Source organism: Poecilia latipinna, unplaced genomic scaffold, assembly GCF_001443285.1.
Source record: "Poecilia latipinna isolate Pla-1442-1.1 unplaced genomic scaffold, P_latipinna-1.0 Scaffold282, whole genome shotgun sequence".
Classification (NCBI taxonomy): Eukaryota; Metazoa; Chordata; class Actinopteri; order Cyprinodontiformes; family Poeciliidae; genus Poecilia; species Poecilia latipinna.
In genome coordinates, this window is record NW_015112898.1 from 274872 (window position 1) to 287716 (window position 12845).

Here is a 12845-nt window from a genome sequence, read left to right on the forward strand (position 1 = left end):
ATTCGTTTACAACAGCCCTATGTGAAATTATAAAATTTCTATCAAACGTACTTTCTACTGATACTGATCACCTATCAATCACGGTAGATATTATAATTGTGTTATCTCTAGGCCTGTTGCAATAAGCAAAACAAATCAATTAATGGCTTGATGAATTAAAATAAACCCAGTCATTTCTATTTACATGGTTTATTACTTTTCTCTTTCTTCAGTTTGATGTTTTGACCTTAATTAGCCCCTTTTTTTTATTATAATTGTGTTTACAGAGACTTCATAACACATTTTATTTGTTGTTTCTGTTATTTTGTTTATTTTGGATATCTAAAATGTCTTGTGTTAAATGTTCATTATGGTCTCAAAACAATAATATAACTTCTGGGGCAATTTATCCTTCAGCAAAATTTGGTATTGCTATTGGCCCAAACTTTCACATCGGTTCATTCCTACTTAAAACCTTAGTTTGTCACTTGTCTAGGAATGAATTTCTGTTGTAGATTGAATACTCAATACTGAGTAAGTGTCTGCCTTGCCTTTTATAGCTCAGAATGGGTTTGCTCAGCTCATGGGACTTGAAGATTCTGCGTCTATAACAGCAGAAAACGAAGGTCTGGATAGTGGCCTGGGTGACGTCCCACCAACATCTGACAAGAAAATGTCAGATAACTTAGAGTCAGAAACGGCAAATGTTGGGAAAAACACAACGGATGCGTCTAAAAACAAAAGGCAGAAGCGGAAACCGGAGAAGTCCTCTGACTGTTTAGATTCAACTCAAGAGGAATCTGGTCAACAGGATGTCCAAAAGTCCTCTAGAAAGAAACAGAAAAAGGATTTGGAGCACGACAAGATTCTTGAGCAGAAAAAGAAGAAAAGTTTGGAGAAAGTCGCAGAGTGGCTCCTCAAAGTTCCAGCCGAAGAAGAGCTGGAACTAGGGAAACCCCTCCACAGTGAAGACGAATCGGATAGCAGTTCGTCTACATCAACGCTGGTCGTTGAGCCGAAAAACGTCGAATCGAATCCTCAGAGAGAACGTCGCGGCAAAGCCCTTGAAGAGCAGGTTTTTGGCATCATCTACAAGCGAAGAGGAAACAAAGTTACCGAACCACTAATGGCTAAAGAAATAGAAACTTGTAATAGATCTTCAGAGCTGAAGAAGAACAACGGCCGTCTTTGTGAAGAGCGACAAATAGTAGAAAATGACACCGGCAGTGACTTTTTTAAAGAACCGGAACAGATGGCAGTCGAGGAAAAGCTTGATGAAACTGTGGAGGAGTTGAACCAGAAAGAAAGCGACAAATATCAGGGGGAACACGAGGTTCCTGTTGCTGATATCGTACAACCGGAAACTACACCACCAACGAGAAGGACTCGCAAAAGTCTGCAACAGCCTGATGGCGATTTACAAGACGAAAATCAGCTGAAATCAAAAGGTACCAACGAGAAAAGCGATTGTCGGAAAGAAAAAAATTCTAAGTTAAGCAGAAAGAAACCAACTAAGGTGGCAAAACCTCTTGTGTTGGTTGAAGTTCAGGATAGGGAAGCAAGTCCTAAACCCAGTGAAAGAGTTAAAGAAGTCGAAGTTCAAATAGAGACTTATCCCAGCAGTGAGGAACAGACAACTCCAGTCATGAAGAGCGCCAGAAGAAGCAGAAGGCTTCAGCTTTTTGTTGACAAGGTTCAGGGAAGTCACAAGAAAACAACCTCTGAAGCTACTGCAACTAAAACAGACAAAGTTGCTAAAAAGCAATCTGATAAAACAATGGATGCTACTCCATCTAAAAATGGAAACCTTACGAAGGAAGCTAAAAGAAACGGATGTGTTTCTGAGGAGGATATCAGCGTGATAGAAAGTGTAGGAAAGAGGGGAGGAATGTCTTCAATGCAAGCTGAAGCAGAGATACCCGAAGCGCTAACGCTAGCTAAACCTGAGTGTATCGTCTCTGTGGTCCCGAACTCCACAAGTCCAACCGATCCATCCATTGTCGGTCCAATGCTTGAAGGTGAGAAGCAGGAGAATAATCACCCACCTGGCTCTCAGCAGGAAACATTTGGTAACGTTGAAGAGTACGAGGATGGCAAGAACGACAGCGAGCTGGACACAGAGCAACTTCTCCAAAGCTTCAAAGCTGCCAAACGGAAATCTTTCCTTCTTGGGGACCCCAACGCAAAGAGAAGTCGCGGTTTGGATGTAGAAAACACTGAAGGGAGCCAACATAACTGTTCAAGCTCTGAAATATCAGAAAATATAAACCAGGCTTTAAAATCGACTTGTAGTGACGTGATTTCCCCTTCCAACTCGCCCAGTAAGATTAGAAAACCAGATCAAGCTCTACTGGACGCCTCCAACCCTAATGAGAACTGTCCATCCAGGAGCAGCGTCAGCAGCGGTCTCAGTCCAAACAAAGTGGCAAAGTGTGACAGAGACAGTCCTTTGTCTGTCGTCCCTCAGGTCGTGGACTCTGGCCTCCGCTTCACAGGTGTTGAGCAGGAAGCAGAAACGGCTTCCCAGAGCGACTACAACCTGACGGAGATCCCAGGCGGCATTTCAAAATGTCCTTCAGAGAACAAAACTGAGACAATTTTTGTTGGAGAATCTTCTTTAACCCCAGCCCAAGAGGTCAAGGAAGCCAACGGCAGCGGAGAAGTCAGCACTCAATCCTCCATCCAGACCAACAAGAAGAAGAAGAAGAGGAAGACTCAGAGGCTGGAGTATTCATCCGAGTCCAGCAGCTCATCTAAAGAGGAGTTACCGACTTTGGCCCAGATCTTGGGAACATCAGATTGTCCTCAAGCTGAGATTAAACATCAGGGAGAAATCAGCGAAGCCATCAGATTGGAGGGAGTCGGTGAGGAACTGCTGGGTCGTCCAGCTGGAAGTCTGACCCCAGATCAGCTCGACTCCAGCCAGGCATCCGTCGACTTGTTCGGCACACCTGAGGAATGTGAGTAGATCCATAGTAGTTAACTTTATTTATTGACGGCAATAAATAAAGTCAACAATTTTATTTATTGTTTGTTTGCTTTCCGTCAAATATAAGTATCAAAACTGGAGGTGAAACCGAATCAAACCACTCTGAACTACGACAGCGCTAGGGTCCTACTAATAAGTGCGAGAATAAATTCGTACAAGAATGAAGTCATAATTTTATGAGAATAGTCATTATAAGAAAAAGTAATAAAATTCTGACTTTATTATTCTATTATTTAAACTTTATTTTTGCAATATTATGATTTTATTGTCCTATTACTTAAACTTTATTCTTCCAAGGTTTCCCCCAGAAAACTTGCTAAGCCCGGCAGTTGGATGCTAGGACAGACATTCATCCAGTATGATAAGCCTGGTGGCCCGCCAGGCTTATCATACATCATCATCATACACTGTTCTCATAATACTGATTTTATTCTTGTAGTAATACAATTTGATCATCATAATATTTCAACTCTATTCTTTGTAATACAACTTTAATCTCGTAATTTTATAACTTTCTAATTTTGATTTTGATGGCAACTGCAAGTCAACATATTATACATTTTTACAATACGAAGTTTAACAACATGGCACTTTATGTTAAATTAAGGCTTTTCTCAGGTAACAAATATGACACAACTGTTATTTATTAGAACTTCTAGTAGAGAAAAATCTGGTGCGGTATGGTGAAAAAAATCAAATAGGATTCATAATCTGTCTTTTTAATGAGATGCTTTAATTATTTTTATTTGCTGTTATTTATAGACTCCATCTTTAGACTTTCCGCAATGAGACCCACAGATTTTTTTTATGGAAAATTTTTTTTTATTTTTTACCTAAAATGTTGATAATTATTGTTCTTATATTAGAGAAATCTGAGTTGGCTCAAATCAGTGTCATAACTTTGTAAAACATGACTAAGAATTGTTTATAAAAGCTTGACTATTTCCTTTCTGCAGGTGACGCCCCTGAAAACTGCGTCGGCGTTTCCTTTGAATCGTCACAATTCTCAAGCGAAGTTCTTGTTACTCAGGTGAACGCAGTTTATTTTTTTCTGCCTCTTTCTCATCAGTCAAAATAAGAAAGATACAGAAATCGAGGTTTTGATTTTTTGTTCCATTAACTCAAACATCAGGATCTTTTTTTGCTTGTTCGGCGTTTGTTGAGATGCACCTTCGCCTCACGGCCCATAGGGGGCAGCAATTACATTTTCATGTCAGTTCCTGGCTGACAGCCTGCCTTGCTCAGTGAAAAAATACCCAGGTTTTCTAAATTACATTTCATTTACATTGGAGGAAATGTTGCCGAGAAGATGATTTTTTTTTCTGTTTTGTTTTCTTACCTCATCCATCTTCTACTGCTCAGACTTTCATCTCATTCAACTCAGAGATTGCTCAGTTTCTCAGAGATGAAAACTCAGAGTTTTACATTAGATTTCTCATTTCGTCTGCCTACATAATCAATAAATTTGCACCTTAAGCCCAAATAATAAAAAGAATAGCAGCGGTATTCTGTCGTAGTATTAAACGCTGAAGGTAATATTTGCAGTTCTGTGAATTGCAGGCAGTTTGAATTGCCTCATTTTGTAGGAAGTGTTGCATTGCAGCTGTTTTCCACCCTCAGTCCCTCCTGAAATACAATAAAATGCAATTTAGAGATAAAGCTTTTCTTTTTTTCTGCTCTTCCTGTAGCAAAAGATAGAAATGCAGAAGGAGCTGGTGAGGCTGGAGAAGCTGATGGCTCTCGTGTCAGAGGTGCTTCAGGAGAAAGAAGGCAGTCCTGCTGCAGGAACCAATCAGGGCTGTGAAGACAGGGGTGAGCTGGAAATGTGGGGAAATGTCACAAACTTACATTTTTTCTGATAATAACACAAACTACTTAATTAAAAATAAAGGTTTTGTCTCTTGTTGACATTTAGTTGAGAAAGCAATCAGGAAGGTAATTTTAATAAGTTATTAGCCAACACATACTGAATTAAAAGTTTTGCCTTGACATTTAAATTCAGTCTAATATTTACAGAAGTTTAAAAATCGTCTGCTTCGCTTCATTCCCAAACTAGCTTTTAATTTTGTAATGGGCTTCAGGGTTTCCCCCAGTGTATGACAAGCCTGGCAGGCCTCCAGGCTTTACATTTGCCCCCACCAGGCTAAGAAATGCTTATTTATTTAAGTCTTGTTAAAATGTTTGCATTTTTTAAGATTTTATAGTTGGTGTTCAGGTATCAATCTTTCAATCTTTGAGTAACACTTAAGTATCAAGTGATATTTCAAATTTCCTGTCAACTTTAAACATTTTTTAACTCAAAATCATGACGGGCCGTTGGATGAATGGCTGCCCTGCCACCCAACCACCAAGGATAGCAAGTTTTTTGGGGGAAGCTTTGGGACTTTATTGAATTTTATTGTGTCAAATGTCGTTCTAGGCCCTGAACTGGGTGGCCAGGATCAAGTCCAGAGTTCAGACAGGTGAGATTTTTTATTGATAGAAAATAAAGCTCTGCTGTTAAAACAAAGCAGGAGATTTTCTGTTTATATTTGGAGCTGGTGACAAATAAAAAGAAGGAAATTCTTCAAATATTAAAACCAAACATGAACTAAAGCAAAATTTAGTTATCTATTAATCTATTGATTATTATAACAACAAAATGGAGCATACAGTGAGTAAACTAAGTCAGTATTTTTCAACCTTTTTTGAGCCAAGGCACACTGTTTTAATTGAAAAAATCTCGAGGCACACCACCAACCAAAAATGTAAACCAAGATACTCTGTAGTCGCCTATATTACATATATAGTCATTCTTATCAAAGTGTCTTGAATAGGAATCAAATAAACACAAAAATGTATTTTTATCACATTTTACATTTCTTATTTCAAATTGCAGGTAAGATGTCCACTTCAAAAATACACCTGAACAGGGCCACAACAATGTGGTCTTAAATTTAAAGAAGTTGTAGAAAACTTCAAAGTGTTTTACAAACTAATCCACAAGCATTCTTTTAGCCAGAATACAGAAAATAATTCTTATTCTGAAAGAAGCAATTATATTTGGGAAATATTTCACTGTTACAATATGAAGATTTGCATGTACAAAATGTCAATATCTGTATATTTTACCCATCTAATGTGAAACCTGTGAATATTTGGATGAAAACAGCTGATTTCCTGGCAGAAATTGAAGAAAGACAAAGCTCTTCCTTCCTCAACAGCTCTCAGTCTCTCTCTGGTTTTAGTTTTTATAGTAGCCAGGCTTGAGAAGCTCACTTCACATAGATATATTGTGGGAAATGGACCTATGTTCTTTCTAGCTACTGCTGAGCTTCACTGTCTTTTCCATCACTGTATCTAGCACAGTCTTGCTAGATACGATGCTCTCACCGCTACCTGTAACATTCATGCATCACTAATTCTCTTGTTTTAATGTAAAATTCTCTGTGCCTCCTGCCATCTAGTGGTAAGAAAATTACATGATTACGCCGCTAGCCACTACTAACCATGGTTTCGTTCACACCGAGTTTACGTGCAGCGGCTCTATTTCCCTCCTGTAGTGGCAGCTCGACAGCCCTCAACTTAAAAGCTGCACCATATGAGTTTGAAAACATTTCTCCGTCGTGCTGCTAGCATGTGGTTGTTCTAAATGAAAATTAACGCGTTCTTCTTTGATTTACAATTTTGACTAATAATGATTCACTTCCTGCTAGAGAGCCCCCTGGTGGTTGAAGAAAAATACACAGAAAAGCCGCATGGGCTACAATCTGCATGGTTCAAAGTTTAGTCCGGAAAATACGGTACCATAGGTGAAATTGAATAATTTCCACGGCACACCTGAGGATCACTCACGGCACACTAGTGTGCCGCGGAACAGTGGTTGAAAAACACTGAACTAAGTGGCCTAATGTACTGGAGTTCCATTTGGGTTGCTAGGCAACAGGCTGGGCTGGGCTGTGGTTGCTAGGTAACGCCGCAGGCTGACTCAATAATCGGGAACTATTGCGTACGATTTTTTTCCTTCTTTCTGCTCCCCGTTTAGCCGTGTAAGAAAACGTGTTTGTAAATTAATGATGAGATTTGTTTAAACCCAATAAACTCAGAAAATATAAGGATATTTACTGAAAACAGTATTTTTGGTCTAGTTTTTATCTTATTACACTTGAAATGAGACAAACTCACTTTAAAAGTAACTTTTCAGCAATATATAGGAGCTTATTTTAAGTAAATAATTCCTTATTGATTCCTTATATGATGAAAAAATACTAGTTCTACTGGCAGATGAATTTACTTATAACGTAGGAAAATGTCTTGTTATATGTGAAATAATCTGCCAAACGAACTAGTACTTTTGCCATCAATATTAAGGAATTATTCACTTAAAACAAGCCTCTATATCTTGCTAAAACATTACTTTTAAGTTTTGTCTTTTTGCACTAGAAACTAGATCAATGTACTTGGTAAGATTTTGTTTTTTTTGCAGTGCAGATATGAGTAACACCTCAAGCCTCCATATTTCCCTGTAATCCTTGCATTTTTCCATCGTTACTGAGCAAATTTATTTCAAAATGTCCACAAGAAGAATAATTATCATCATTTGTGTGAGAAATAATAAGAGACAGCCATTTTTTAGTTTGGTTGATTGACCTGCTAAACAGACTCCTGCCTTATTGGAGGCAATAATCAACTTCAAGCTGCTGTCAAATGTAAGTAAATTAGTTCAGTACTGTCTCATTTCTCTCCTTGGATCGTTATATTATTGTTAACAGATGTCAGATGTTGTCGCATTACAGTGTGGTAATAATGAGCAGAACAATAACTGAGCCATGTGGCTTGTAATTGGTCTTGATGCCGCATCTCGATGAAGAAGTTAGTGCGTTTCCTTGTTCTCACAGGGTGATGTGTCTTGAAAGGACAGACTGATTATCTCCCTAATGAACCCTGAATGTGCTTATACTCTGAGAATAAAAAAAAAAGTCATTACTGACAGCCTCTTATGTCATCTGAAGCACTTAGACGGAAAGTTGTGTTGCCACAGTAATTTATCTCCACCGCCTGAGTGCGTTCCTCCAGCTTCTCGCCTTGAAGCGTCTAAATGCAGGCAAGAGGGAGTTTGGAAAAATGGAAGGCTTTGGCTTTATTATGAGGCTTCGAAAATGAAGTCATATTGGAGGAGCGCTGTGAGGAAACTGGAAAGAAGTTTTGTTTTTATTCAGTTAATTTAAATGCAGGGTTGCTGCCAATTGTCTTTTTTTCCACCAATTTTAATCAGAGAATAGCTAGTCTTCATCTGATTTCTAAGAGGACGCATTATTATATTCTGTGTTAAGTCTTTGTTAAGGTCTGATTCAACATTGCAATCGTAATTTACTTTTGATTTTAGGGAAATTGCTAATCAAGTTAAAAATTGTACAGCAGTAGGAGTTACAATTTTCTACTTAGTCTGGTTTCTGTTGGATGTTTCTGCATGTTATTCACTGAAGTTTTCATTCAAAGTGATTTATTATTTTTACTATATTACAACTTCACAACTTTTTACAGTAATTTTTTGTTAAAATTTAAGGAATTGAGAAAATATTTATAGTGTCAAGAGAACAAAAAGCGAAAACGCAGCGTATAGTCGAGATATTTTACAGTTTTAATGTTTTATATCTTTATGTAATATTACAAATTAACGTAATTCTAATCCTAATTATATGGCTTTTCATTTGGTAGGTGGAAAAAGATTTTAAGTTTAAAAAAAGGCACTGCATGATTTTTTGTTAATCTATTTAAAATAACAGATTCAAAAATTTGCAATTTAACATGAAAAACTAAGTAGAAAAGGCAAAAATTTTATAATAAATGACATTTCATGAGAAAAGAAACGCAGTAAGAAAATGAGCAGAAATCATTACAATTACAAGAAGAATTTTAATTATTAAATGAATAAATTTTCATAGATATTGAGCTTATGTGTTACTGTGACACTGCGCCATCTACTGGTAAAAAAGAGAAGGGAAAAGAGCTAACAGTGGTTAATTCAGTTAGCTTTGGCAAGGTGTTTACCAGCTTTACAATAATATTATGCATTTGTAATATTGAATAACAGTAAATTATGTAAAAGGAACACCTGTCAATGCAGCTTACCTAATATACTGAGTGATTATCCTAGGAATGCTAGCCACTAGCTTCTCCAATTCTAATGCCAGCATAGTCTTAATAGTTTTAATTTTGGCGCATAATAAATTACAGTGAAATTTTTGGCCAAACTTTATGAATCAAATTCTTTTTTTAATAAAAAAAAAAAGCCAACTTTTCAGAATATAATCTGTAATCCATTATTGTTTTTTTTCAACCGTTTTGAGACCAAATAATACCAAGAATCTGACTTGGATGTTGAATTTTGTAATAAGATATGCAGTTTTACTCTGTTCATTCGTCTTTATGTTACGGCGGATAAATTGTCACATTTGATTTTATAAACTCTGCTGGCTGCTCTTTACATTATATTCTGAATTTTCAGTTTTGTTTTCACTGCATTCATTTTAACCCCTCACTGCTGCGTCATCAGTCTGTGAACATGACGGTCCAGCATCCAGGGGAGGAAAAAAACTTTCCCTGAGTTGTTATTTTTTTAGCTGAGGCTCTACAAATGTATAAAGACAAGGTTTCGAACTGACAGCAGAGGTTTTCATGCTGCTGATGTAAGCTGCATGTTTCTGTGGGATTGTTACTTATTGTTTTAAATAAACGAGTTTTTTCTCTCTTACAGGAAGGGTATTTTAGATGCAGAAACCAAAGCATCTGATGATAAGGTGGCAGAGCGTGGTGGCTTCCCAGGACCTAGTAAGGCTGTTTGTGTAACTGTGTAGAGTTTAATATGTGTAGAGGAGTTTTTCAATTACCTTAGATTCACCTCTATTTGCTAGAATTTGTTTGTGTCTGCTCTTTGGCTTTTCTCTATTTCTTTAAATGTTAGGAATGAACTGGTTCAGCTGAACTAACTGATCGTTGCAGTTGGGTTTGCTAGAGCGAACAAAGAGGCATTTATGTGTTTTTAAAGACATTTTTCAAAATTATAGGACAACAAATTAACGATTATTTTAGTAATCGATTAATCAGATAAAAGAAAATCTGCAGAGTTTTTATTTATCCACTTAAGACTTTTTATACAATATTAGAAATAGAAGGAAATGATGCAAACAAGCAAATAACTCATTTTTTAAATAAATAAATGGACTAAAATACAGTAAAAGCATTTTTTTAAATGCTTTTTTTAAAAATGATTTTATGAACACTTGGTCATTTGTAGCAAAAGAATCGGCTGCAGCTTCTTGATTTAACTTTAATATAGTGTAGGACTATATTAGTTGATCTGGTGGTTATTATTATTATTTATTTTTTTATTAATAACTCCATAGCAAAAGGTGGTGAATAAGAGATTTTCTTTTACAGAATTTGAACCAGGTGAAAGTAAAACTCTTCCAAAGTTCTGGGTAAAACATATTTGCAGACATTTTTTTTTATGTTTTAAATGCAAAATACATCCTTTATTCTCTACATACTCCAATTAATGATTAATCAAACACTAAGTTAGTAATTGATTAATCATTGACTAATGTTTAATTGTCACTAAACGGTTAATTCAATAATTGATTAATCACCATTAATCATTTCAGCCTTAAGCATAGTGATTATCTCTTTTCTTCTCCCTACTTTTCTTTTTTCTTTTGTTTTCTTTTCTTTTCACAGCTGTTCAAGATTCGACTCATGCTGAATCAACTGTAAAAGACACAAAGGCCCCTAATTCACTTTCTGCAGCCAAAAAGGCAAAAACTTGTGATTCACCTCCAGATTGCCAAGAAGACAAAGAAAACAACAGCCCTCCGAAAGAAAAATCTACAGCTAAACTAGTTCTGGTGTCGTCCGGATTGGGCCCAAACGAGCAGGTTGTTTGCTCTTTCAGGTGTTTTGTTTTATGTAGGATGTGGTGCTGAACTGATCAAACTGATGCGATATGTTGTTGATTATAGATAATGGTGAAAAAGTTTGCCAAGAGAGTCGGCGGTCGCGTCGTTTCCCGGGTGACACCAGAGGTGACGCATGTCATAATGCGCACAGGTACGCACATTATATCTCTGAAATATCTTAATTAATTCATTTCTGTAAAGTTTTCAACGTTCCTTAAATACACAGTAAAGAAATCCATGGCTTTCTTTGGTGCTTTTACTTTTTTATATTCCCATTCAGACATTTTAATTGTGAATAGTTAATTTCTCTCTTTGTTCTTTTATTGCCACGTTTTTTTCCAAAAGACTCTTAAGAAAAAGCTTTCTCTTTGGCCCACACACACTGCTGCCTTCATTTGCTTGTTGCTAATTGCCCTCTTTGATGGATTATTTTTAATTTCAAGGTTTTCCCTCTCCAAAGCACTAAGCCTTTTTTAATGGCAGCTATCACAAAACGAGGGAGTTTTAGGTTTGTTTATGATTATAGCTAAATGTTTGGAAGTAGCTGCAGGACTCCCACTGTAACAGAGGAGCTTTAAATAATTCAACATGTGTATTTTTTTATGGCGTCATCATCCACATGCTCTTAGCACTTGCTTGGAATATGAACCATCACACAAACAATCTTAGATTAATGTTTTGTCACCAGATATTTGATTTGGCAAAAGCAAAAAATGTTTTATTTGAATACATTCCTGGAAAAATACTTTGTTGGATGCAACAGTTCTGCTCACAGGTTGCTTTTTTTTTAGGATTAATTAACTTTTTTATAACAGCTTGGATTAATTTTTTTAATATAGCACTGGATACAATATGGAAATAATGATTTGTATTTAGATTAACACATATAATATAACATTTTTTGTCTTATCAGTCGGTGGAGAACAAGTCAAACTTCTATATTTATCATTTTTCTGCATTGGCTCAGTTTGACAACAAACGAGCTGGAATGTTTACATATAGAAGAAAATCTGTACAGTTTACGTATATTTCCATAAATTATTGTCATTACAAGAAGAAACCAGCGCGTGTGATAATAACGTCTAGCTGGTTTGCTTCCACAGAAACATTTTAAGGAAAACAAATGGAAAATGTTCTGCATTAAATGAGCTTCTGGGCGAGAGAAAGGTTGATTAGATGCTGATTGTTTTTCTCTGAATTAGAGCACCGTCACTTTAAGAAACTAAATCTGGATGCTGTCACCTACTTACCAAAATTATTTGTGTAAAAGCCCTAAATGAATAACACAGATACTCCTCAGTTAAAACAGATTTAAAACAGCCACAGATTATATATGTACTGTTTAAACATAATTTATTGTTTGTATTTTTCTCTGACAGATGATCAGCTGGTCTGCGAACGGACACTGAAATACTTCCTTGGCATCGCGGGTCGGAAATGGGTCGTCAGCTTCCAGTGTAAGTGAGATTTACCTCTTATTGTACAGCTGCAGCAAATACGAGTTTAGGATAAATACTGTAACGCAGGGGTGTTCAAAGTGTGGCACGGGGGCCATTTTTAGTCCTTGGAATGACTCTAGGCGGCCCTCAATCGCAGTTCAAAAAGTTTAAATCTGGTTTTCCACCCAACATAATCACAATACAATGATTGAAAAATGAGTACTGCTATATAACTAATAGAAATTAGCAAACGCTCTAGATTAATTAAAACTAACTCAGACAAAAGGTCACAATGAAATAAAACTAAGCTATCTAGAGCAGTGGTCCCCAACCTTTTTATTACTACGGACTGGTCAAGACTTGGAAAATTTTGCTGCGGCCCCAGAGGGGGGTAGACAGGGGGGCATTGAACCGTCAGATAAGGCTTCTGCATGTTGGTATCCCGCTAAATCCTGAATATGCCCAATTTGGGTTGTCTTGGCCTTTTTATCGCAGCCTGTGGGG

The 12845-nt window shown here is 36.8% G+C and overlaps 1 protein-coding gene across 1 annotated transcript in view; it reads left to right on the forward strand.

Moving 5' to 3' along the window:
• Nucleotides 1–12845, forward strand: part of LOC106948321 (BRCA1 DNA repair associated) — a 47735-nt gene that overhangs the window by 11246 nt on the left and 23644 nt on the right. Inside the window, exons 8-15 of the mRNA XM_015033926.1 lie at nucleotides 540–2939; nucleotides 3925–3998; nucleotides 4657–4780; nucleotides 5388–5430; nucleotides 9705–9778; nucleotides 10685–10881; nucleotides 10966–11053; nucleotides 12282–12359. Coding sequence (XP_014889412.1) covers nucleotides 540–2939; nucleotides 3925–3998; nucleotides 4657–4780; nucleotides 5388–5430; nucleotides 9705–9778; nucleotides 10685–10881; nucleotides 10966–11053; nucleotides 12282–12359 — 3078 coding nt within the window. The remainder of the gene's footprint in view (nucleotides 1–539; nucleotides 2940–3924; nucleotides 3999–4656; nucleotides 4781–5387; nucleotides 5431–9704; nucleotides 9779–10684; nucleotides 10882–10965; nucleotides 11054–12281; nucleotides 12360–12845) is intronic.